Source organism: Taurulus bubalis, assembly GCF_910589615.1.
Source record: "Taurulus bubalis genome assembly, chromosome: 7".
NCBI classification, from domain to species: Eukaryota; Metazoa; Chordata; class Actinopteri; order Perciformes; family Cottidae; genus Taurulus; species Taurulus bubalis.
The window spans coordinates 4,465,193-4,492,970 of record NC_136595.1 but is presented as its reverse complement, the minus strand read 5'-3'; the positions used below and the strand labels follow the sequence as shown (position 1 = coordinate 4,492,970).

Genomic DNA, 27,778 nt, shown 5'->3' with positions numbered 1-27,778 from the left:
CCTCTCCTCACGTTTGTTTAAGTTTGTTTGAGTGCTTTGTTACTTCTGCTTCGTGTCCTTGTGCGATTGAATTGGTCTTCATTCATGCAGAATGGGGAGAACAGGAAAACATCCTTTATTCCGACTTCTCTTGCATTTTTCCAATATGGTTAGCTAACCTTGTAGTCACAAAAAATAAACAGCCGACATCAACTTCTTTTGATGAGCTACTTATTTTTAGGCTTTTATTTGGATGGTAACCGCCAGCGTTGGTGCATTTGCGGGCCAACAGTTTGTTGACCTGGTTTTGGTCAGGTGTTTTGGGAGAAATCGTCGTCATAAATTCCTGATATTGCATGGATGCGTGTTTATTACACCGAAGGAGCATCAACCTGTGTGAAAGTGTCAAAGTGTATCACCTGGTGGCAGGTCCATAAAACCGGCCACCAGCCTCTCATCCCTCAGTCCAACGCTTCTCCTTCTCCTCTGTGCTCCTGCAGGGGGCGCTGCAGAGTGTGAAGATGGCCAACACTGTGGCTTCCTACGACCAGCTGGCCCACCAGGTGGAGGCGCTCCGCAAGGAGAACTCCCACCTGAGGAGGGAGCTGGAGGACAACTCCAACCATCTGTCCAAACTGGAGACCGAGACCACCGGCATGAAGGTCAGTCTGGATGCACCACCAACAACAACATTAACAGCACCAACAACACCACCAACACCACTAACACCACTAACACCACCACCAACAACACGAACAACACCACCACCGACACCACTAACACCACCACCAACATTAACACCAACACAACCAACATTAACACCACAACCAACACAACCAACAACATGAACAACACCATCAACACCACCACCAACATCACCACCTCCAACACAACCAACACCAACAACACCAACAAGACCACCAACATCACCACCACCACCAACACAACCAACACTACAGAGTTAAAGGACCAAACCTTAGACTAAACATCGGCCGTGATGCAGTATCTCTCTGGAGACAGTTGGGAAAGGAAATCAATCAAACCCCTGATGGGTGGTTTAGAAAGTCGGTATTGATGGAAGGAAAGCTACTGCACGTGGTGATTTATTGTCAGGCTGCAACATTAATGATTTAACTGCCAATTATGTTCTTGATTGATTGATCAATGGCTTGGTCTAAAGAATTTAGTAAATTAGGAGAAATGTTCTCAAAGGTGACCTTATTTTACCCAAATATGTTAGTTTCAAATATGTGTTTGAAAATAATCCATAAATATAAAGCAGGCCAGAAAGAGAGAACCCTGTGAAATCAGGCTAAGACTCAAAGCCTGCTGCAACATAAATCCCATCAGCTGCACACACACAAACACACATGCATGTGAGCACATCGATGCAACTACACACACACTCACATGTCCAGATGAGGTCAGCAGCTGGATTATCAGACTGAGCTCAGCTGGTTTTATCAGAATCGGGACATCCTAACACCAGCAGGTGAGTCTGCCGGAGGACCAGGGACATGTTTCATCTTCCCCTCCGTCTGCAGAGGTCGTCAGCTTGTCCGGACATGAAGGAATAACTTTGTTTTTCTCTGGGATGAAGGGAGATTACATTGGCTGCTCCTGGATTTGACCCGTTTTATGGGATTTTTTATCCTGATTGGAATCTATCATTTTTTTCTCCAGACTACGGCTTTTTTGCTGATTTTATTTGCCGTTGCAAAAAGAGTGAAAAAGAACCAGAGGACATTTTACAGGTTCTTTTTTTAGATTCAGAAGAGTCAGAGAAATGGTGTTTGGTGTTCATGTGAGTGTGCAGACAGACAACACATGACACGTCCTGTTTGACATTCCAGTACAGACACATTACACAAAGTGGGCTTTTAAAGGCCGATTCTGACATTCTTCATTGTTGCAAACAGAGCAAGGTGAATTAAAATGCAAAGGAGGAATGTAGTATTTGTTATTGACAGCGTTATCACTGTTTTACTAAACATATTTTAAATTGTAAAACAGTTCAATTAAATAATATATTTTCTTTATTTTGGATTTTGGTATGTTCCTGGTTTTAGGGTTAAGAAGCGAGTGTGTTTTGACAGTACTTTATTCTTAAACACACTGTTGTGCTCCCTCCTCCTTACAGGAGGGGCTCTGCTCTGCTACGCATTGTTTGTTTGTGCAAACTCGACAGCAGGAGCCGTTGCACAGTCGCTGTTTATTCGCCAGACAATTGAACTCTTGAACAACAAAAAGAAAAAACAACATGACCTTTTCACTGAAGGACAAAAGAGACTCAAATTATTTAAACTGAAATCTGTGCACGGTTTTCCTTTTATCTGTACAGTCTGTTACAACACGACACTGTAACCGACTGTACAGACATTAGCTGTAGCTTGCCAACACACACACACACACACACACACACACACACACACACACACACACACTGTCCTCTCTGCTGACCCGTGCTGGCTCCTCCTCTTGTGATGCAGGAGGTGTTGAAGCAGCTGCAGAGCAAACTGGAGCAGGAGGCAGGAACACTGGCGTCGTCGGGGAGGAGCGACGTGCTGCACCAACTGAAAGGTCGGTATCCGTTTTAACGATTTTCATCTTCTTGTGTGAACCAGAACAGAAGTGTCCCTTAAAGTGTCCGCTCCGGTGGGACCAATCAGATTCACAGAGGAATGAATTGACTCAACCAGCTAACCTGATTGGCTGCAGCTGGCTCTGCCTCGTTTTGACTCAATCCAATTAAACAACTAATTCACGTCAATTAGTTTGTCGGGACTGAAAATCCAATTAACTCCAGCTGAGCTCAGATGTGATTATAGGACTATTCTGTGTCAGAAGAAATAATGGAGAAGAGATAGGTGGAAGGGAGGAAGGAAAGGAAAGAAGGAAGGGAGAGAGGAAGATGGAGGGAAAGGAAGAAAGGGAAATGAAAGCAGGAGAATAGGAAGAAAGGAAGTAGGAATGAAAGGAGGGAGGAAAGAAAAGAAGTATAGGAGAGAGGGACATGAATAATGGAGGAGAGGAAGAAGGACAGAAGGAAAGGAAGAAGGAAAGAAGAAAAGGAACAAAACAAAGGAAAAAAAGAGTAGAAGAAAGGGCATTGGTGGCCTAAAGTGTTGTGCTGCGTCACACCAAAAGTGAAGCGAATTTTTGCGTTGCATTACTCGCCGGACTATTTGTGGCTATTCTTGTCATTCGTTTCATTCGCTTCATTCGCTTCATTCGCGCTAAACATGCCGGAGAGGAGTGGCTTATCTCAATGGAATAAGTTATCATTTCCGCCATCCACCATGCAAGAAATAACCACTATTTCTGCTCTGTACAATGTTGTGGAGCTCGACCCACAAACGTCAGAACATCAGACGCCCTCGTGTCTTTCATAATACGCTCAGCTCGTATCGTAGAGCTCGAGGTGCACAAACAGGGAGGGAGGAAGGAAAGGAAAGGAAGATGAAGAAAAGCAGCATTTGCCCATCTTGCCTGGTAAAGGTAAAAGCACTACGGGAAGAGGTTTTGTGTGATTGATTGATTATTGATCCTCTTCCCCCCACAGAGCTCCACATGGACCTCACCAACTACTACGAACTCCAGCACCAGCCTCACAACCTGAGGCTGCTGGGAGGGGCGGAGCTAGACGACCGCCTGGCTTCCTGCTCCTCCTCCTCGGCGGTGAGCAGAGCCAGGAGTCCGCTCCGAGCCCCGTCCCGCCTGAGCGCAGTCTCTGGCGGGGAGGCGGCCGCCATGTTGCTGCCGCATCACTTCCTGGACGGGGCGCCGCCCAAAACAGCTGTGATCAGCGGGCCGGATGGACGAATGAGCGACCACCACCAGGAGGAGCTGTACAAGGAGAGGTGAGAGGATTCTTGGAGTTCAATTCAGTTTATTTTGTATAGACCAAAATCACAAATTACAAATGTGCCTCAGAGGGCTTTACAATCTGTACACATACGACATCTCCGTCCCGGAACCTCACATCGGATTAGGAAAAACTCCCCCCTCCCAAAAAAATAGAAAAAACAATAACAAAAAACCTTCGGGAGAGCAACAGAGGAGGATCCCTCTGCCCGGATGGACAGAAGCAATAGAAGCAATAGATGTCATGTGTTCTCCTGCAGATCATGGCGATGTTGTTCTATTATGGAAAATTATGGAAAAAGGTTACATATGAATTATAATATATTTTATTTATATTCTTTGGCTTTTGAATGTACTTAATTTTGCCACTGGTAAATGTCTGTTTATTAGTTTTTGCATACTCATCAAATTGATCTTTATCTTTTCCTGGGTAATATGCATGTTTTACATTTAGAGGAAACAGTCTGAGCTCATACCGTCTTTGTAGCTCCACATGTCACCGAGGGTGGCCTGTTATTCCTCTCGGTTGACGTAACAAGTGGCCTTGTTGCGTTGAGCGTTAGCGCTGCTGGCGCTAACAGTGCTATCTGTGTGTGTAGGAACCTCTTGCACGGGGAGATCGACCGGGAGGAGAGGGAGCGCTGCTGGTACTTCAGTCAGCTGGAGGAGCTGTCACAGAGGCTGGCTCAACTGCCTCGCATCGACACGGTGAGAACACACACACACACACACACACACACACACACACACACACACACACACACACACACTCACAGAGATGCACACACTATTGCACTCAATGTGGAAAGTAACAAAGTACATTTACTCAAGTACTGTGCAACTTTGAGTATTTCCATTTTCTGTTACATTATATTTCTACTTGACTATATCAGAAGGAAACAGTGTGCTTTTTTACATTTATCTGATAACTTGAGTTAAATTACAGATTTTATAACACAAAATATTATGTAAAATCAAACGTTATTGATCCGGGGGGGAAATTCACAAACTACCCAGCAGTATGTGAAGTCGGGAAAAGGTGGCAGCTCCAAAAGTGATGAAAACATGAATGCATCAATAAATATAATACAAGAATAAAATATGTAATAATCTGAAATGGACCATTCTGCACATTGTTCTGTTGGAGGATTTACTTCCATTTTTAATCTGTCACCAAAATTGTTGGAGTTTATGTTGTTCGACTGAAGTCAACAACTGTACCCTGTGTTGTCGCAATAAAAATCTAATTATACATTTGTTTCTGTAGTTTTCTCTGCAGATGGATATGATCCGGCAGCAGCTGGAGTTTGAAGCCCAGCGGGTTCGATCTGTGATGGAGGAACGTTTTGGTACCAACGACGAGATGGTTCAGAGGACACAGGTGAGGCCGACGGTGCTGATTGGACAGATGTTACACCTTCAGCCACAGCAGATTATGTCTCCAAATGAGTTTTACTAATAAATGATTAGAATTCTTAATTCATTAAAATTAGCATTTTATTATATTACATAGTTGAATCGTTGTTGATGGTAGACAACACAGACAGCTGGTTGGTGGAAACACAGCACATCTGGACGTGTCTGAACCGTGTGTGTGTGTGTGTGTGTGTGTGTGTGTGTGTGTGTGTGTGTGTGTTGTAGATACGAGTCACTCGTCTGGAGCAGCTGGAGAACGAGCTGCAGGAGGCCCGAGGGAGTCAAGAGACCCAGCTACAGGTCAGCACAATACACACAACACACACACATTACACTCACAAACAGATGGAGTACACAAACAGAAAGCCACACACGCACAACGGCATACATTAAATCGAATAAATACAAAGGGTTCATAAATGTTTCATTCTGGCCTTCAAAACATTTTCAGAAGTGAGCCGATGCAAAAGCAAGGCCATCAGGAGTTCAGTCTTTTAGTTTCAGGTATTTTTGACTTGATTGGATCTTAAGGTGGTTTTACAGATGTGCTCCAAGTGTTACATCAGCTAACTCTGGACTTGTTGGACTGTTTTAGTCTGGGTTATCTGATAAAGTAATATAGTGTGTGATATGTAGAGAGTCTAATCTGAAGTCTTCCTTCCAGTCGTTCTCACTAAGATTTCTTTTCAAGCATCTTTTTAATGTTTGCAGCCGACATCGGCGACAGATTACTTTTTTTTCACAAAGAGAGACATACCTTTTTAATTTACCTGTGGCACTTTCTGATGTGATGTGACCTTATGGCTGGAACATGTTTCTCAATGTCTCAGGGGTTGAAAACACCAACACACATGGTATTTGAGCATATCGTAAATTACTCTTATTACTCTCTTGATTTATTCCCTCAGTAAACATTGTAAAAATGAGTTTATGTTTCAATCTCTAGTTTCAAGTCTTCTTCAATACAGCATGATGTTCATTTAGTAAATTATGGTCCATTTAGAGTCAAATAGATCATAAAGCAGGGGATGCTTTAGGGCGGGGCTTACTGTGATATGGTCACCTTCATTGGTTGCAAAAAAAAACAAAAAGGTGACGGCCGTAATCAAAGATGGCGACGGTGAAATCGTCAAACTCAAGGCTTCAAAACTTCAGTCCACAAAACAACGTGTGACGTCACGACCTCTACGTCCAGTCCGTGTACTCGGTGGTTCACTGCAGCAGTCGTTCCCAGTCTAACGCCACCTGACTCAGTGACACAGAGCCATGATAAGCCCAGACCCAGAAACCCGGGTACAGAGGCTCAGTGAAGGTAGAGGTGAAGGTGTGAAGGTGGACCATGGTGTCCTGAGAGACGCTGTAGAAAGACAGAGAGCCTGCAGACCAGTTCAGGTAAACCCCGACTCTGTGGGTGAAGGGTCGGGGTGAGGAGGACCTGAATCTCTTGTTATGGTGGCACGGCGTATAGCTTCCCTCCGAACACTCCAGGCTCCAGGACTGCTCGCCGTGTCCCAGCAGGCAGCTCGCTGGGTCTCCGTCTCTGGAGATGCCGTTGTAGGCGACGCCGATGTCGGCACCGCCGCGCCAATCCACCTCCCAGTACACAGAGTCCAGCAGCCCCTCCCTGCACAGGACCTGAGGGCAGCGCTCAAACCGGTCCGGATGCCCCGAGGGCCGGTGGTCCGACCACACTCGAGTCGCCTTCCGGTTGCAGTCGGTCAGAAGGAGCTCTGAGTTGGCAGTGTTGGGGTCCAAGGTCAAATAACAGGCAACTGATGGACGAAACAAGGAACACGATTAGTTGATTCAGTAATGAAGTAATACTAAATTCAAGTGAAGCTTATTTCTAGGTTTGGTTGGAGTGCTGTCGATTATGATTGGCCAAGCAGACATTGCTTAACTCTATGCAGATGATACTGTAACCTTTTATTATAGAGAGACAAAATTTAGAACTCCTTATATGTGAAGCAGAAAGATATCAAATCTATGTGAGCTTACAGTTTTTCACCGACCACACGTCTCTTCCCAGCTGAGTCCTAAAAGAGCAGAAAGAACCACAACATCATACGCTGAACATTTCACAACAAGATGTTCCCTTTGACTTCCTGTGGTATGACTCACCTCATGCTGCCGATGTTTGGGTTTCTCAGACTAAAGAGATTGATCCCAGAGGACAAAGGCTCCCAGAGAACAGTCTCTGGTGGCTTCATTTGTTGTTGCTCTTGCTCTTGTTTTGGTTTTGGTTCTGGTTCTGGTTCTTGTTCTGGTTCTTGTTCTGGTTCGTGCTCTTGTTCTGGTTTTTGTTCTGGTTTTTGTTCTGGTTCTGGTTCTTGTTCTTGTTCTGGTTTTTGTTCTTGCTCTTGTTCTGGTTTTTGTTCTGGTTCGTGCTCTTGTTCTGGTTTTTGTTCTGGTTTTTGTTCTGGTTCTGGTTCTTGTTCTTGTTCTGGTTTTTGTTCTTGCTCTTGTTCTGGTTTTTGTTCTGGTTTTTGTTCTGGTTTTTGTTCTTGCTCTTGTTCTGGTTTTTGTTCTGGTTTTTGTTCTTGTTCGTGCTCTTGTTCTGGTTTTTGTTCTGGTTCTTGTTCTGGTTCTGGTTCTTGTTCTTGTTCTTTGTTTATCCTCTCGTCTTCTGCTGACACCACAGAGGAGTTGTCACTCAACTCTTCACTCTCACATCTCTGCTCGGCTGTAGAATTGATATGTTGTTAAATACACATTACAAAATGTAAAATAAGGAGAACATTTTCTGATGTAGACAAACGTCTGTTTGAACACAACCCAGACAAAAAAAATGATATCTGACAATTCTACAGTGTTATGTTCTACAGTGTTATGACTGGGTTCCCATTTAGTTTGTTGTTGTCTATAAGTATGAGCATCCTGATCTTACAGAAATACTTAAAGGGACACGACCTCTTAAGCAATACATGCATCCGCGTGAATATGCAACGCTCACAGCTAGTGGCATAGTATTAACAGTGAGAAAGACTCCTAAGGACTTTCCACCAGGAGGCCGGTGTTCGAGACTGACTCATGTCTCAAGTGTTGAGTTATTGTGAAGTTCTGTTTACGATGTCTTCACGTATTTTACGTACTTGTTTTAAGCCCAACCATGATGTTTCTCATAAACCTAACTGGATTCAAAGGTTTTAGGGTTTCTCCAAAATTGTTAGTTTAACAATGAAAAAGGTCGAGCCTACCTGCCTGTGGTGTAGTCATTGTCTCCTCAGTTTGTTGCGTTTTAGAGTTCCTTGTTGTTGTCTCATCAGAGACAGTTATATCCACTTCACTGTCCTCCACTTCAATAATTCTGTCTTTCATGTTGTCGTTGATTTTCTGGGTATCGACCATCTCTTCACTCTGCTCCGAGAGGTTTCCCCTAAAGCCAGCGTCCATTTGTTCATCACTCGTCTCTGAAAATGTCTTTTTAACAACTTCCTGAATGTTCTCTGTCTTTTGAGAAATATTTTGGTCTCTTCTGAACAGAGTCTGTAAAAAGGGTTCGTCCGTCCTTTTAGCTTTTGTCTTAAAGGTGTTGGATGAGTCTGGCGTCGCGGTGGCATCCCTGTTGTCTCTCTCCTTTGACAGACCGATCCTGAAGATGCTAGAGAGGTTGTCTTTGAAATTGAGAAAGCTGAGGCGGTTGGTCATCTTCTCTGTTGGCTGACAGGTTTGAGGATCCGTGGACTTTGCTTCTTTGGACGAGCTGAAGATGCTGTTCACATCTTCCTTTAGCTGGCTCAGGTCCTCTTTCAGGAGATTGAGCATGCTGACGGACGGTTTATGTTCTGCCTGACTTGATGGGCTTGTGTCGCTCTCCTTGAACACCATGAACAATTCTTCCTTAAACTGGCTAAAGTCCTCTTTGATGGCACTTGTAATGCTCTGGCCCGCCTTAAGAAGGTCTATGGTCCTCATGTTTTTGTCCGTTTGATCTTCTGGGTCACAGTCATTGGTTGCTTTATCCTCTTGTATTTTAGGCAGTTTCTGGTCAACTTCCTGTGACGGTTCGTCAACCAGACATGTTTGTTTGTTTGTATTGTCGGAGAGTTCAGAGAGACCCTGTTTTAACAGATACATGTGGAATTAAGTAGATTTAGTAACACGTAAATGATTTGTGAATGATTTGTCGGGAAACTATCTTCCCTTCATAATCATAAATATAGCTATTTGTTGACTCTGTTGTGTGAGAGCGGTGACCTCTGACCTTGACCAGGAATAAGGTTAACAAATAAGATCAACCAGTTCTTTATTTTAGGTTAGTTCAAACATGTAAGGTAAAAAGTAAAACAAAAATACATATATTAACAGAGATCTGCATAAATCAAACTACAGCAAGATCTTTAGCAGTTTAATAAATATTATTAAGGCACATAAAGAGATTAGTTAGGCATTTAAATAGAACAAACATTGGCCTGAGAATAGAGCCTTGAGGAACACTACAATTAAACTGAGCTGAATACAACAAAGACATATCGGTTGGAGAGTTATGAATGTACATAGATCGATAGTGATTTGCAGGTATACTTCCTTTTAAATAATATGCTACTTTATACTTCCAACTTACTACAATTCAGGAATGTAGGTGGAAAGGAACTAAGTACCATTACTCAAGTACTCTACTTCAGTACAATTGTTGAGGTACTTGTACTTTACCTGAGTATATTTATTTTTCTCTATACTTTACTCTGCTACATATATTTTGATGAATAAAACAATCTTTTTGTCTGTTGTGTGAGAGTGGTGACCTCTGACCAAGGCCATGAATAACATTAATAAATAAGCTAAACCAGAGTCCAAGTTATGACAAGAAGTGTGATGTAAGATAAGGCTCAAGACTCAAGCTCAAGCTCAAGAAAAGCTTCAGATTCTTTACTTGAATTTTCTTTGAAGAACTCTCCTCTCTGACACGACCAATTTCAGTAAGTTAAAGGATTTATGTTCAGACATGTTAGCATTGTCATTGTGAGCGTGTTAACATGCTGATGCTGAACTCTTTTGTGTCTAAGCGCAGCCTCACAGAACAGCTAGCATGTTTACGTTTGATGATTTGAACCGTGTCTACATTGACGGTTCAAATCATCAAACGTAAACAGCAGAATTCCCACTACTTATCTCGTAAGACCAACAGTCCAAACCCCAAACGAAATTCTTATAATTCAGTAAAATGAAACTGTGACAAGCCGGAAATCTTCCAATTGGAGAAGCCGGATGACTTGAACATCGTTGTGTAAAGTTACACCTACTCTGAACTCTCTACGCCTCTCCGTACACGCTCAGGCTTGTTTAACGTTTTTCTGGTAATCTGGATCCACCAGAGCATCTCAGATACTCACAGCCGCTTCACTCTCCATGTCTGTATCAGATTCTTCAGTAGAAAAATACCAAAAAACAGAAATCCTCAGTCTGAGTTGTTGTGGCTGTAATCTCCGTCTCTCTCTCTCTCTCTCTCTCTGTGTTTAAAAGGGACGGCCGGCATTCTTTCATTCAGCTGAACATGTTTCTGGTTCGACCCGTTTGTCTCCATATTTCACTCCGACTGCTCCGCTCCTAATTGGCTGATGAGTGCAGGAGTCTGGGTGTTTCTGCTTTCAAAAGCTGTTGCTCATCACTTCCTTTAAGGGTTAGCAGCCGGTTTAGGTTGAGTTTAAATATGATTTGGTTAAAGTTTGCTTTTGTGTGTTTTTTTTCAAGGTTTCAATGAGCCATCTTTTCATAGTTTTTATATTATCATATACATCTCTAAAACTACAAGCTTAAGGCTATGAATCAGAATACATGTAGAAAGTAAAGTTATAGTGGATTTATATTGTAAACATTTTAATCTCTTTAAACATAATCGACATTTACTGAGGAAAAGGTTAAAACATGTTGATAAAAGCTGCATTAACAGATTTTTTTTCACCTGACACACACAAACATGATGTTTACTTCCTCTGGTGAAATGATCACTTGTTACTCCGGGACAGTTCAACCTTTTCAGATCTGTTAAATAAAAGGTGAAGCAACTGAACTCATTAATTATTTAGCAGGTTGAACTCAATGTAACCTTTGACATACAAAACCAAAACAAATAATGACATCTTTTTTCCAGTTTTAAATCATTTTACTGGTGAGCACATTTCATTTATGTATATTTATAAAAGTAAAAATGATTAATAATAAACAGTATTTATGCCGAATTGCTTTCATAACCCAGTTCCAAAAAGCTTTACAATTCCTATTTTAGAGATCTTTGCTAGAAAAGAAAATACAGTATGATGGGAAAATATTCACTTGGTCAACAAAACAAAGATCTGCTTTGAATCCACGACATTTATCTGGTAACCTTTCTGATTATTTATACAAAATGTTGACAAATAAATTATGAAATATTATTCAAGTTTAGGCTTGAGTTCCACATTTAGCAGTTGGGTCAATAATCAAATGTGATAAATATTATTCAGAAATGGAACATTCTCCATGACTACTATTACTTTTTATACTTTAAGTATATTTTAATGCGAATACTTTTGTATATTTACTGAAATGACATCTGAATGCAGGACTTCTACACTGATACAATTCAATTCAATTCAGTTTATTTTACATAGCCCAACATCACAAATACAAGTTTGCCTCGGAGGGCTTTACAATCTGTACACATGACATCCCTGTCCCGGGACCTCACATCGGATCAGGAAAAACTCCCCCAATAAAGATAATAAAAACCCTTTCACAGGGAAAAAAGGGGAAGAAACCTGAGGGAGAGCAGAGGAGGATCCCTCTCCCCGGATGGACAGATGCAATAGATGTCATGTGGCCAGAATGAATAACGTAACAGAGTTACAGCACATTCAATGAATGTGACAGAAATTATTCATATAATGAGTAGTATGCATGGTCCATGATCCAGATAGCCACGACCCATTAAGCAGAAGGCGGTAGAGAGGAGGGGCATCCCAGGGGCAGTGGGAGGAGAAAGCAGGGCCATGGCAGCTGGCAGGACCGGCTCCAGGCCAGTTGCATCAGCAGGGCCATGGTTGCATCAGCAGGGATACAGCAGGGATCCCTGGTTTCAGGCAGCCACGAATACACTGATTACTAAAGTAAAAGAGTACATTGAGCCCAAAACAAACGAAAAAGGTAAGAAACAATATAAAGCCATAAATAATAAACTATAGTTGGAATGAAATAAATCTGAGAATACAACTTTCCAAAAACATGCAGACAATAACAATAAACTGCTTGCGTGATTGGCTTGGGAAAATTCATTGGTAATAATTCTGATAATCAATTAGGCATTTTACATTTTGTTTCAAGGAAGATGTTTTCTTTGACTTGTGTGATGGTTAACTGTAATATGATGGATATTAATTGATTAGGTATTCAGCAGAATAATCAGTACTAACATAATAACATAACCAAACGGGTTAAACAATATTAACCCAGAATAACTCTCAAACTGTAATTTCTATATCCTGCATGTTCCTCAGTGTTCTTAACATGAAGGTTCTGGTTCACCTGAAGAACATGATTAAACATTGAACATGTAGAGGACTCTCCTCCTCCTCCTCCTCCTCCTCCTCCTCCTCCTCCTCCTCCTCCTCCCACCGCTCTCCATCTCGGCTCGTTGCTATGCAGAGGAACCAGGTCTCAGAGCTGAGCTTTGATTGGCTGTTGCCAGGCTGCAGGGTTGGCACGGAGCGAGAGTGTTTGAGATAAAGAGAGCGAGGCGTTTGTCCTTTCTGCTGCTCTGCTTCCCTCAGAGAATACCAACGAGGCAGCAGGGATGAAAACATCAACGTGAAAGAGACGAGCCCATTGGATTTTTACAGGCTCGTTCCTCCAGCAGATCTCACACACACACACACACACACACACACACACACACACACACACACACACACACACACACACACACACACACACACACACACACACACACACACACTTTCCCTGCAGATCGCTGGAGATCTGTGTTCCTACTCTGCAATGAAAGGAGTTTAGCTTGAGCCGTTCGTGGTGTTGAAAGAACATTTAAAACATTGAAGGTTCTTTCAGAGACAGATTTCCATTCATTGGCACTATTTCTATTTCGAGGCCTGGCGCTCTTAATTCAGTTCAGGTTCAGACAAAGCTTTGGTTAAATAACGGTGGGACAAGGTTCTTTGTATCCTCTGAAAATATTTTTAGGCGGAGAAAAATATAATATAGTATTAATGGTTGAGGAACCTTCACAGGAGGTTGACCAGAAACTGCCTGAAATACAAGAGGATCAGGCAACCAATGACTGTGACGATCAAACAGACAATAACACGAGGACCGTAGACCTTCTTAAGGCGAGTCAGAGCATTAAAAGCTCAACCTCCGTCACATATGTGACCACTGATTGTTTTAGAACTGAAACTACTAACAGATTATCAATTAATCATCCAATCAGGTTCACGATGACGAAATGTTCTAATGTCAAACAGTGTGAACGAGAATCGGTTTTAAACGACAAAGAAAAGCAAGAAAAACAGCAAATCCTCACTTTTCAGCTCATTGTTAGCAGTTTTGCTTTGTTTACTTCACTTTAGTTTATTGATCTATGTTTTCATTGCACAGAGTCCAGGTACTGAGACAACAAAAATGCTTTTAGCATCTCACTGGCAGTGTAGAGTAATATACAGAGCTCGTCAGTGCTAGTAGTGGCAATAGCATACAGAATAAGGAAATAGGAAAAATGAATACAGTGTATGCACTACAGATCAGATAAATTATCATTGATCATTGATCATTGATGATGCTTAATTTGGACGTAGCAGATCTCCGTCTCTGCTGCTGCTGATGGAGGAAGTGGTTGTGTTTCTCCTCGTCTCCTCTCCTCTCGTCTCCTCTCCTCTCGTCTCGCTGGCGTCCATTTTGTGGTCATGTGTGTAGCTGGTTGCTTATGGAGGGGGTTTGGATCAGAGCCACAGATTGAGTCACAAACATGCAGAAAGAAATATTCTGATTTCCTTTGTTCACACACACACACACACGTACACACACACACACACACACACACACACACACACACACACACACACACACACACACACACACACACACACACACACACACACAGACTGAGCTTCATTTGAATTCACAGATTGAAATCCTCAGAGAGTTGAATCAAAGCTTTCATCCCCCCATTCTCCATCCTGTCACCATGGCAACGCCTCAGGGTGTGATGTGTGCACGCGCGCATGTGTGTGTGAGCTAAAGGCTGTGTGTGTGTGTGTGTGTGTGTGTGTGTGTGTGTGTGTGTGTGTGTGTGTGTGTGTGTGTGTGTGGATTATCAGGCAGTGAAATGAATGTTTCACAGTTTTTGTGTTACATTCTTTCATAAAGCTGCAGACATGTAGAATATTTCCATGTGATGCATTAAACATGGGGTTTGACATACTGTATTTCACTAGTGAGAGCATCTAAGGTTACAAAACACACACACACAAATAATAATACTGATTTAAACAGTATTTAAAAGAACCTAAATAATCGTACAAAAGCATCTCACAACAATAAACCCTAAACCCTACATGTATCATCAATTCAGAAACAATTATAATTTAATTATTATAATGAATTAAAATCATGACAACAAAATAAGAAGAAATCACTTTAAATACATAAAGTCCTATACGTTTGTCAAAAATAGTTCAAATAATTTGCTTTATGAAACAACTAAATATTTCTTAAACTGATTTTCTTTCCCATAAAAAGTGTTTAAAACCAACCGTCATCATTTATCCCTCAAATGTTAATTATTTAAAGTAAAACCCAAATAAGTAAAACTAATAAAAACAAATAAAAAACAGACCTGTCTCCACAGACCTGTCTCTCTCCAGACCTGTCTCTACAGACCTGTCTCCACAGACCTGTCTCTCTACAGACCTGTCTCCACAGACCTGTCTCTCTACAGACCTGTCTCTACAGACCTGTCTCTACAGACCTGTCTCTCTACAGACCTGTCTCTACAGACCTGTCTCTCTACAGACCTGTCTCCACAGACCTGTCTCTCTACAGACCTGTCTCTACAGACCTGTCTCTCCACAGACCTGTCTCTCTACAGACCTGTCTCTCTACAGACCTGTCTCTACAGACCTGTCTCTCTACAGACCTGTCTCTCCACAGACCTGTGTCTACAGACCTGTCTCTCTACAGACCTGTCTCTCCAGACCTGTCTCTCTACAGACCTGTCTCTCCACAGACCTGTCTCTCTACAGACCTGTCTCTCTACAGACCTGTCTCTACAGACCTGTCTCTCTACAGACCTGTCTCCCCAGACCTGTCTCTCTACAGACCTGTCTCTCTACAGACCTGTCTCTCCACAGACCTGTCTCTCCACAGACCTGTCTCTACAGACCTGTCTCTCCACAGACCTGTCTCTCCACAGACCTGTCTCTCTACAGACCTGTCTCTCTACAGACCTGTCTCTACAGACCTGTCTCCCCAGACCTGTCTCTCTACAGACCTGTCTCTCTACAGACCTGTCTCCCCAGACCTGTCTCTCTACAGACCTGTCTCTCTACAGACCTGTCTCCACAGACCTGTCTCTCTACAGACCTGTCTCTCTACATACCTGTCTCTACAGACCTGTCTCTCTACAGACCTGTCTCTCCAGAGACCTGTCTCTCCACAGACCTGTCTCTCCACAGACCTGTGTCTACAGACCTGTCTCCACAGACCTGTCTCTACAGACCTGTCTCCACAGACCTGTCTCTCCACAGACCTGTCTCCACAGACCTGTCTCTCTACAGACCTGTCTCTACAGACCTGTCTCCACATACCTGTCTCTCCACAGACCTCTCTCCACAGACCTGTCTCTCTACAGACCTGTCTCTCTACAGACCTGTCTCTCCACAGACCTGTCTCTCTACAGACCTGTCTCTACAGACCTGTCTCTACAGACCTGTCTCTCCACAGACCTGTCTCTACAGACCTGTCTCTCTACAGACCTGTCTCTACAGACCTGTCTCTCTACAGACCTGTCTCTACAGACCTGTCTCCCCAGCCAGGGGACAGGTCTGACAGGTCTGACTATGTGAGACTAGTGCTTCTGCAATAAACAAACAGATTCTTCAGCCGTTGGCCTGAAAACACACTGAAAGCTGAAATAGGTCAGAGTCGTTTTCCTTTCTCTTCTCTGGCATCCGGCCCAGAATGGACCACTGACTCTAACAATACAAATAATAACATTAATACACCATTAAACTGCAACACACGCCCACTTTTTACATGGAAACGAAGCAGGAAAATGTCAACTATGTAACCCAAATCTAATGTCATTGCTCAGTCAGCAAATCATGTAATAGATATTTACAGTAATGTACTTCTGATATTACTGGATCCTCTCTGACAGGAATCACATACTCTGCTGGGTGCCCTGTTAGAAAATCCGATCAAATCAAATTGTGTGTTCAGTTTCCCCACCTCATCCTCATGTCTTCCTCTCTCTCTCTCTCTCTCTGTGTGTGTGTGTGTGTGTGTGTGTGTGTGTGTGTGTGTGTGTGTGTGTGTGTGTGTGTGTGTGTGTGTGTGTGTGTGTGTGTGTGTGTGTGTGTGCAGCTGTCTGGAGCTGAGAAGCCCCCTGCTGGAGAACCAGAGAGCAACGCGTCTTCAGCTGCTGCAGCAGGAGCCGAAGCTCCAGACGGCGGCAGCAAGGTAACACATCGCCGACCCACATAACATCAGAGGGTTACTGCAGACATCAGGGCCGTCCACAGGGATGGGTGATCACATTATAATTCATCTGTGGATAAATAGATTCATTTGATTGCAGTTGTGAAGTAAAAGGGCTTATACCGCTCCGTAAAAATTCTTGAAAGCAAAATTCCTGCATGAAAATGTTACTTCAGTAAAAGTATTGAAGTATAATTAGGAAATTAGGAGATATCAAAAGTAGAAAAATGTCCCCTGTTATACTAGATTATATTATTATTACTCACGCATTCATGCAGGACTTTACTGTTTGTGGAGTTTATTCTGCTCTATTAACTAATGATTATTTTCATTATGGATCAATCTGCTGAGTATTTTCTCTGTTGATCGATCTTTTGTTTGGATAGGAATAGTGAGGAATTATTCTTCCACAGTTACCAGAGCCCAGAGAAAACCAACCAACAGTCCAGACCTCAACATCATTACTAATGCATTATCATTAATAACATTATTAAAAGGAAAAGATGCAAATCTTCACATTTATTAAGCTGGAACCATAAACAGTTTTTACATAAAAAAAGACTTAAACCATCAAATTAGTTGCCAATATTTTTTTCTATTTCAATAAAATAATTGATTAATCGACTAATTGTTTCAGCTGTACTTGTATAAACTGTTGGTAGTAAAGTACACGTTCCTCAAATTGGTAAGTACGTATAGTACTTATTTATTTATTTGATGCGGACATCACAATGGCATTAGAATTTCTAGCACACACATGTGCACAAGGGAAAAACCAGATGCACTGTGTTAAGTGTATATAGCGAATGCTAATTTCCAACACCTGTCCACTGGACTTTGGTCAATGTACTAAGTTACATTCCACATTCCATTACTGTTGTTTCACTCAGTGTAATTATCACAACTTTTTTACTACGATTTTTATAGAAATATTGTTTTATATAAAATCTGCCAGGAAGTAAAACCGTAAAAAAACTGCATGATCATTTTGAAAACAATGAGCCTGGATGTCAAATTTGTGGTTCAAATGCTATAATGTTCAAAACCACCAGAAATACTGCCATTTTTCTTCAATAATAGTGCTGTCAATGACATTAATGATATCATTAATATTAATGCAGGTTGTCCTCCCCTCCCCTCAGGTGGAGATGGTGTTCTGGCTGCTCTCCATGCTCGCCAACAGAGATAAGGAGGAGATGTCTCGGACCCTGCTGGCTCTGTCCAGCTCTCAGGACAGCTGCATCGCCATGAGGAAGTCTGGCTGCGTCCCTCTGCTGGTCCAGATCCTGCACGAAGCTCCGTGCGGAGATGGTGCCGGTGGCGGACCCGGGGAGGCGGCCGCGGGCGCTACGGCGACGGGCTGCAGCAGAGAGGCCAAATCCAGAGCCAGCGCCGCCCTTCACAACATCATCTACTCCCAGCAGGACGAGGGCCAAGCCCGCCGGGAGATGAGGGTGCTGCACATGCTGGAGCAGGTCCGGACCTACTGTGACAGCGGCTGGGACTGGATCGAGAGCCACACAGGGACGCCGTCACCTGGAGGAACCAAAACCACTGGTGAGCGACAGTCCTCTAAACACAGAGCACTCAAAAAGCTATTAGTTACTTCTAGTCCTCTACATGTCAGAGGTGAATATTCCACCTTTTCCTGCACTAGATGTGTCTGACAGCTGTAGTTACTTTGCACATTCTGATAATCCAAAATAGACAATCAGCTATAAAATGATGATGATTATATATCACAGTTGAAATGAGCTCCACCATGACCAGCTGCAACACGCTTACCTATTTATGCATCAATAATATAGAAGCCAATAATGCATTTGTCATGAAATGGGCCATTCTGCATAGTGAGTACTTTTAGTTTGAGTATACTTTGATACTATTTGTAAATATCACAGTATTTTAACACTGTCGTATTACTACTTTAACTGATGCAAATGATCTGGCTAATTCAACCACCACTGTCAAATTTCCATCTTTGCATACTTTTTTTTTTTAATCATTCCCTTCACCTTTGTAGCCACCTTTGGCACAGCATTGGAGGGGGGGCTGGGGAAACAATCAAACACACATAGTTCACAGTTTGTATTGTACATAAAGGCATATCTTTTTCCTCATTCTGTAGATTTATTGTAAATGAACTCCCCGAAACCGTCTATTCTATTCTTGTTTTTCTCCTCCGCAGACATTCCTGAACCCGTGGAGCCTCAGATCTGTCAGGCCATGTGCGCCATCATGAAGCTTTCCTTTGAAGAGGAGTACCGACGCGCCATGAATGAATTGGGTACGCCAAAACACCCGGTGGTCTTTTTGTTTGATCCCAAAGACATCAGTGACACATTTTGCTCAGAGGTCTGCGTGTTGTCTTCCAGGCGGCCTGCAGGTCGTGGCCAATCTGATCCACCTGGAACAGGACATGTACGGCATGCTGAACGACCCCATCAACATGGCTCTGCGGCGCTACGCAGGGATGGCTGTGACCAACCTCACCTTCGGAGACGTCGCCAACAAGGTACAGAATCACTGCCCTGCGTGGATCAGTGGGCTGTAATGCAAAAGGACGTATTAACATATAAGAAAAGTAACCTAAAAGCAGTGGTGGAATGTAACTTAATGCATTTATTCAAGACTGGCCACTATATTGATGTACTTGTAATTTTAAGCTAATTTCTACTCCACCATACATCACAGGGAATATATATTTGTACTTTAATAGTGCACTACAAGTTACTTTTCAGATAAACATTTTACAAGGAAAACACATAATGAGTACTTTTACTTTTATTAATTTCTAGTTGCTAATACAATACAATACAATTAGAAATAACTTTAAGTCATAATCCAATGCAGGAGTTTTACTTGTGTTGTAAGTTATGATAATGCTGCTTTTATTTTAGTACAATATCTAAATACTTCTTCCACCGCTGATTCCCAACACAATTGCTTGCTTTTTGTCACTGTTCGCCTTGGTATTAGCATTAGTTGACACTTTTTACTACTCCGATCTTTTTTTTTGCACAGATCTTTTTCATTCTATACAATTACTTTTTTGACATACGATGAATTTTGAGGACTTTTTCCAATATTCTATACTGTGACCTTTTGTGAGTTTGTCATACTGTACTATGACTGTCTATCTGTTTGACCGACACCGTGTTCCCCTTCAGGCCACTCTGTGCTCAAAGAAGAGCTGTCTGCAGGCTCTGGTGGCCCAGCTCGCCTCTGACAGTGAAGAACTTCATCAGGTGGTCTCCAGCATCCTGAGGAACCTGTCCTGGAGGGCCGATATCAGCAGCAAGAAAGTGCTCAGAGACATTGGCTGTGTTTCTGCACTGATGACCTGTGCTCTCCAGGCCACCAAGGTAACGTGAAACAAAAGAGGGAATTATGTGAGGATCCGGCACACAACTTCCCATAAAATGTTTCCATCGCTTTTACACTTTTGTTAAGGATTCTTCTTTTTTTGTTTTCCAGGAGTCGACCTTGAAGAGCCTCCTGAGTGCTCTATGGAATCTATCGGCTCACAGCATTGAAAATAAAGTGTCAATCTGTTCGGTGGACGGCGCTCTGGGCTTCCTGGTCAGCACGCTGACATACCGCTGTCAAACCAACTCGCTCGCCATCATCGAGAGCGGAGGAGGAATTCTTCGAAATGTGTCGAGTCTGGTCGCCACGCGGGAAGACTACAGGTACGTTAGACTAAAAAAACAATTGCCACATTACTAGAGAACATGACATTGACATTGTAAATAGTTTGAGAAAAAAATTAAACTCAAGGGCCACTTGCTAGCTTTTCTGGAGCATTTAATGGTCTTCATTAGCGGATCGTGTTTGTTCATTTTATCACAACAATGCCTCAGTAGGAATCTTGGGTGACATGATAACAACTGAGCAAATACTATCTGCTGACTGAAGCTAATATGTCAAACTTGAGTGAAGATGTTTTTCTTTTGTTTTAACACAACTAATAAATGTATTAAACTTACTTTACAGACAAATCCTCAGGGACCACAACTGCCTCCAGACTCTGCTGCAGCACCTGCGCTCCCACAGCCTGACCATAGTGAGCAACGCCTGCGGGACTCTCTGGAACCTTTCTGCCCGAAGTCCGAAGGACCAGGAGCTGCTGTGGGACCTTGGGGCAGTTAGCATGCTGCGCAACCTTATTCACTCCAAGCACAAAATGATAGCCATGGGCAGTGCCGCAGCTTTGAGGAATCTCCTCACCAATCGACCCCTAAAATACAAGGATGCTGCAGTCATATCACCGGGCTCCTGCATGCCCTCACTCTATATGAGGAAACAGAAGGCGCTCGAGGCGGAGCTGGACGCCAAACATTTGGCGGAGACTTTTGATACTCTTGAGAAACAGAGTCCCAAGCACCTGACCCTCAACAAGCCACTACGGCACATTGAAAGTCTGGCAAAGGATTACGCATCTGATTCTGGTTGTTTTGATGATGACGAGGCCCCAAATGTCTCCAGTAGCCTGGACACTGGGAACTTCTCTATGCTGTCCATGTTTCTTACCAACTCTAACTTCCTGCAAAGCCAACCACGCAAGAGGGACACTGACCCTGAAAGAGACATAGACATGCCTCAGATGGCCGACAAGAGACTTGCTCCTGTTGATGATGTATCTGCCGCTGCAGAGATGCTCGCAAAAAAGATCACCAACACGGTAGCCAAGATTGACAGGTTAGTGGAGGACATCACCATGCAAACATCCTCTGAGGATAGTTTTAGCCTCAGCTCTGAAGATCACCTGGCAGACTGGCCTTACGGACTGGATGAACTCAATGAAGCCCGGGCAAAATCATGCTCCCCCTGCCGTCTGTCTGAAACAAGCAGCTTGGCCCACAGGGAACGCCTCAGTAGAGCCCACGCTCTCTTGCGCCTCAAAACTGCCCATACAAGTGTATCAACAGACAGCCTAAACAGTGGAAGCACCAGTGATGGCTACTGCGGCAGCAAAGACCAGATGCGACCTGCTCCAAGAGCTGCTATGATGCAACAACGACCCAACCAACTTGATCTCAAGGTGGCTCATCAAGATTACCTTAATGTAAGACCTGCTGTTGTGACGGAGACAAACCAGCAAGACATTCCAGAGAGAGATTCTGTGGACAACAAAGATGCGAGAGATCTAGAGCTCAGCAGCGCAGACGCAGTAAAGAACCAGGATCAACCTGTACAAACACCTGTCAGTGCATCAACTAAACTCTCCTCTGATGTGAGCATGACTTCAATTAAACTGTCTCCTTCTTATCAACAGGTCCCCCTCATTCAGAGCGTCGCCAAATTCGGTGTAGCAAAGACGGCCATTAATGTACAGGCTGCCCAAGCAATGAGGAGGCAAGCATGGGTACCTACTGGGATAACTGGGGGTAGTATAACAAAATTTTCTCCGATGACATCCACCAGAAGCCCAACTATCGGGTCGATGGAGACGGTCCAGAAATACTCAGTGGAAAACACCCCGATTTGCTTCTCTCGCTGCAGCTCATTGTCCTCCCTCTCTTCTGGCGATGGAGCGCTCGATGAACAAAGTGAGAATGAGCTAGAGAGTGACTCGTCATTAGAAATAATTGAAGTGGAGGATGGAGAAGTGGTGAAGAGAGCTGAAGAGGATGAAACCTTGGAGGATCTGAGTGACAGCCAGCTGCTGATGACTGACTCAAAAACCTTCCCCAGCAAAGAGACCGATCCTATTGAGATTCCCTGTCCTGCCAAAAGGGAAAAGGTATTCCTAAGAGGAGCTTCACCAGCCCTACTTGAAGACAGATCTCCATCCAGTTCATCTGAGAACTACATCCATGAGACACCCCTGGTAATGAGTCGCTGTAGCTCAGTCAGTTCATTGGGCAGCTTTGAGGACCCCTCAATTGCCAGCTCAATCCAAAGTGATCCATGCAGTGAGATGCTTGATGGAACAATCAGCCCAAGTGATCTTCCCGACAGCCCAGGTCAAACCATGCCTCCTAGTCGAAGTAAAACTCCAAATGGACCAGAAACACAGGCCCCAGGAACAGCGGGTCAATGGGAAAGCAGCCTGCTAACGTTCATGGAGATTGCGGACTCCAAAGAGAGGTTTAACCTTCCTCCTGATCTGGACACCATGATCTACTTCACTGTGGAAAAGCCCAGTGAGAACTTCTCTTGTGCGTCGAGCTTAAGTGCTCTGCCTCTTCACGAACACTACATACAAAAAGATGTGGAGCTGAAATTGACCCCCCTACTCCATCAAAATGACACAAATCTTCCTTTCCCTGATGAAGATGAGCAAGGATTCGACCATGGTGAGAGATATAGTGAGGGCAATTCAGACGATGACATAGAAATCTTAAAGGAATGCATCAACTCAGCAATGCCCTCCAAGTTCCGAAAAATAAGACCTTCCCTGATGACAACCATCCCTCCTCATATTCTCAATTCCCAGATCCGAAAACAGATACATCTTCCAATGTACATGATGCTTCCAAATGGCAAAACCCAAATGTGTCCTGGGAGGAGAATTGTCATTCCACAAAAGGACTGTAATATTGATGAGTCATCCTTCACTGATTCTGCAGAAGGTACACCAGTCAATTTCTCCAGCACAACTTCACTAAGTGACGAAACACTTCAGTATCCAGTGAAGGAGAGAGGGGCTAAAGACTGCACAGCTAAAGGTATGAACAAACAGGAATTGCTCGACGATGAGGCAAAGAGGATAGAAGACCTAAGGATATTCTCACATTTCCATAAACCCAACAGAATCAACTACCCACCTGAGATACAAATGAACCGAACAACAAAGCACATCATTCCCACTCAGAGGGTGCTTATGCAGAGCAAAGAGGTAGCCGATAGAGTGGCAAAGCAAAGACATCGTGATCAGTCTCCTAACCAACAAAAAAAGAGGCAAAGTCAAGGGCCAGTTAGGAAACAGGATCTGCCTGTCATTAAGCAAAACACAGAAAGTAATCTTAATGTGGGATCACAAAAAGGTAAAATAGTCTACAGACAATCGACAAATTCTTCAGAGGACAGTAACAGCTTCTACGCTGACAAAAAGGAAGCAATGAAACGAACAAGTAGAAAACAGATCAGGGAAGCAAATAGAAATACTCTTTCCCGGAGCATGACAAATATTGGCAGGATTGATAATTCACAAGCAATGCCCAGGGGATTTCACAAGATAAAACAGAATCTGATAAAGGATGAATCCCCGGCATGTTACTCACTCAGCTCCTCACTTAGTTCACTGAGTGATGCAGAGTTTGAGGATCATAAATCAAGAGCCCAGCAAATTTGGTACAAAAACAGACACAACAAAACACTGAATATGATGAAACAAACAAAGTTTATGAACATTCACAGCCAATATGAAGAGGCAAGCTCTCCAAGCTCTGTCAGCATGGATTCGGAGGATGACCTCCTTCAGAAATGTATAACATCTGCCATGCCCAAGCAGAGAAGGAAGCTTGCTGCGAGGAAGAAGAAAGCAGAAAATACTCAAAAACAAAAGGCCTCTGATGGGTGGAATGAGGAAATGGATAGTGATGACACAGCATGGGATCAAGATTCAGACCTCAATAGTGTTGAATGGAGAGCCATACAAGAGGGTGCTAATTGTGTTGTCACTGGACTCCAGGCCTCAAAGTCTCAGGACCCATCCTCTGAAGAGACTGAATCCGTCATGTCATTCATGTCAACATCCAGCTTTACACCTAAAGAAAAGAAGTTTGCTAAAGACAAAAAGGCAAATAAACCTTTAGACTTTGCACAGCGCAAGCCAGTTTCAAATTTACCAGTGGTTTTTAGAGGCAGGACAGTGATCTATACGCCGAAAAAAGAGACAGCTCCATCACAAATACCTCCTCCCAGAAAAGTACCAACCAAGACAGATGCTCCAAAGAATCCAAACCTGGCTCAGCACAGATCAAAGAGCCTTCACCGATTAGGTCACTCGCAGGACATTGAACTGTCTTTGCCAAAGAGGAGCTCTACTCCACCTCCAAGGATACCAAAAAGTTCATCCTCTGGATCATCGCAAAGCTCTACACCATCCAAACAGTCACAGAGGAAGAAAACATCCCCGACTCAGACAAATAAATTCATCCAGAAAAAGAATGCCTCACCACCGAATAGCCCGCCAGCTAGTAGTCCCCAAGAAAGAAAGGGGCGCTCTCCTGTTATGAATCAAAAGGAAAGATCCCCACCACCTAAAACTCAAAAGTCCCCTGTCCGAATCCCTTTTATGCAAAATTCTGTCAGGCCGAGAGCTCTGTCACCTCTGGTAACTAACCAAACAATCACCAAACAAACCAATCAGGTCACCGGGAAAAGAGCCCCACCCGCCAATCGATTTGGTATGGTCAGGATGACTTCTGTCCATTCAAGTGGCGGTGAGTCTGAGCGCAATGGATTCTTGAGACAGCTGACTTTCATTAAGGAATCCCAGACTGTGTTGAGAAGGGATGGCTTTGCACGTAACATGCCTGGATCTCAGAATGGATCCCCCCACAGAGCAGTTCCTGGCAATTCCGCTGTCTTTCTTTGCTCATCACGCTGTCAGGAACTTAAAGTAGCTGTTCAAACCCCGAGAAGGGTGCAAGTAAAAAATCCAAGGCAAACACAGCAAGTCCAGAGGCCAGACCGCGGTGTTCAAAAGCAGACCCCAAGCCTCTCTAGAACGACCTCCAGTGAAAGGGACCTATCTGCAAGACGCTCACACAGGAGAACTAGCTCTGAAAGCCCCTGCAGGGTGGCTGAACGCAACGGGCATACCAGGGTGTGCGGAGCCAGGCAGCAACAAGACAAAGACAACTTTAAACGTCACGCCTCATCACCAAGCATAAACATACTGAGCCGAGTGACCAGCCGTTCCTCCCTACGTTCGTCTTCATCCGATTCAAGTGGAAGAGCAAAGAGCGAAGATGACACAAAGAAGAAAGGGCACCGGTCTGCATCACGGCTAAATGACAGAGTTACATGGAGGAGGATCAGGGATGAAGATGTACCTCAGATCTTGAAAAGCACTCTGCCAGCCAATGCATTACCTCTGGTGCCTTCTCCTGACTGCGAACAGCCAAAGCCACCAGCTCTTCCAGGAAAACTACCAACCATTCTACTTGCATCACGCAAGACAAGTGATGCGACAGTCCAGACAGAAGATTTTTTGAATAACAAGATCAACTCAAGCACTTCTACAACGGTTGAAACAACTCGGGTGATCTCAGAGGAAGTTACACGATTTTCACTACTCAGAAAGATTAGTGCTACCTCTGGGAGTAACCTACAAGAGGGAGATTCAGACGTCTCACTTAAGAGTCACAGCAACGTTTCCACAGGTACGTCAGACATCCACGTGGGTGGAGCTGTCCATTTCCGCCAAGGATCCCCCAGCAAGGCCGCCCGGATCACCCCATTTAACTACACCCCAAGCCCAATTTCCTGTAGCCTGCTAGACACACAGAGCCAAGAAGCCCCAATCGATGAAAAGCCAGAGGGAATAAGTGAGTCGTAGGACGTTAAGTAGATTACTGAGCAACATGGATGACTCTACTGTGTTCTTGGATGAAACGCAACACTCAGGTGGACAGATTAGGAGTGTGCTGGTCCCTTTACCTCGGGTATTGACCCCTTACTTTCCCCATTCACTGCATTCAGCAAGTTTTGCTCTCTGAACAATTGACCACAGCTTCCATCTACCATTTATACAGGGTTGGATGTATGCATTGAGAGAGGTCTCACGTGAGCAAACCATCAATAACTTTTGGAGATGCACTTCAGAGAAAAATCTCACATGAAACGGAAGTGCATCTTTTTGTACTCTTTTGTATTTGTAGAATAATCATTGCCTGGTAGAAATGTAGTGAAACATGAAGCAAAAGACATTTAACTTGATTTCAGCACAGTAATCACCATTGGTCTCCTGGACATTATTGATAAAAGAACAATATTATGCAAACTCAGCTGGGTTTTTACCTGAAAAGGTACAAACTATGTCGGACTGTTGATAGATTCGCAAGGGACTCAATTGATATATTGACATGTAAAGTATTTTTTACATACACATGTATGTACATCAACGCTTTGGGCCTTTGCCTCACCAATCAACTGAGTATGACCTTCCCTGTTACATAAAGAGCCCAGATAAAACATTTCTTCAAATTAATAATGCAATCCCCTTCATTCCATTTGTCTTGTGCATTAGGCTATATTCTGATCTTGGACTGAGATGAATGTCTATTACAGGTTAACACGATGAAAACTTTCAATCTTAAACTTTAAAACACAAAAATTGGTAAACAAGACATAACTTAGTATATTGAGTTAACACAATTTGTTTAAGTGGCAACCAATTAACTATTAACTTGAGATAAGGATCAAATCTATTATCGCTTATATAATTTAGATTTTACTAAATTAATATACTGTGAAATTGATTTTCTGTCAAAAACAATTTAGAAGCCATTTGTGGAAGAAATAGACAGGATGTCTATTTTTGTGGCAATATGAAATACTTGACTAATAAAGTATGCAATCACATTGATACAAAAATCCAAACCCAAGCATACATGTTGTGGGTTGGCTTATTTGGTATAAACAATTTGGCAAATTAACAATATATATAACCTTCTACAGTAGAGATCCTCATATTGCCCAGCTATACTTGTGTGAATGAAATAAGTAAATTTAGCTCTGAAATTATTAATTTGAGGATATGATTTATCAGAAAGCTTTACCACAACACCGACTGGACTCTAGTTCCATCACTGCGACAGAACATATTCTAGCAAATCCTGTCATTTCCCCAACTATCAGCGGATTCTAGGTAACTTCA

At 43.2% G+C, this 27,778-nt stretch overlaps 2 protein-coding genes across 2 annotated transcripts; one reads left to right on the top strand and one right to left on the bottom strand.

Annotated features, from left to right (window-relative positions):
• Window positions 1-485: 485 nt before the first annotated feature.
• Window positions 486-26,458, top strand: apc2 (APC regulator of WNT signaling pathway 2; the record flags this gene model as incomplete). The annotated part of the gene is made up of 13 exons (XM_079221488.1): window positions 486-641; window positions 2,469-2,559; window positions 3,542-3,839; window positions 4,443-4,551; window positions 5,111-5,224; window positions 5,485-5,559; window positions 16,831-16,926; window positions 18,087-18,501; window positions 19,133-19,231; window positions 19,320-19,459; window positions 20,115-20,309; window positions 20,422-20,636; window positions 20,941-26,458. The coding sequence occupies exons 1-13, from the start codon at window positions 501-503 to the stop codon at window positions 26,456-26,458; spliced, it is 7,506 nt and encodes a 2,501-aa protein (XP_079077614.1). The 5' UTR covers window positions 486-500.
• LOC306739079 (uncharacterized protein) lies at window positions 6,472-9,174 on the bottom strand (the record flags this gene model as incomplete). The annotated part of the gene is made up of 4 exons (XM_079221030.1): window positions 6,472-7,031; window positions 7,258-7,295; window positions 7,381-7,942; window positions 8,457-9,174. The coding sequence occupies 4 exons, from the start codon at window positions 9,172-9,174 to the stop codon at window positions 6,472-6,474; spliced, it is 1,878 nt and encodes a 625-aa protein (XP_079077156.1).
• Window positions 26,459-27,778: the final 1,320 nt, after the last annotated feature.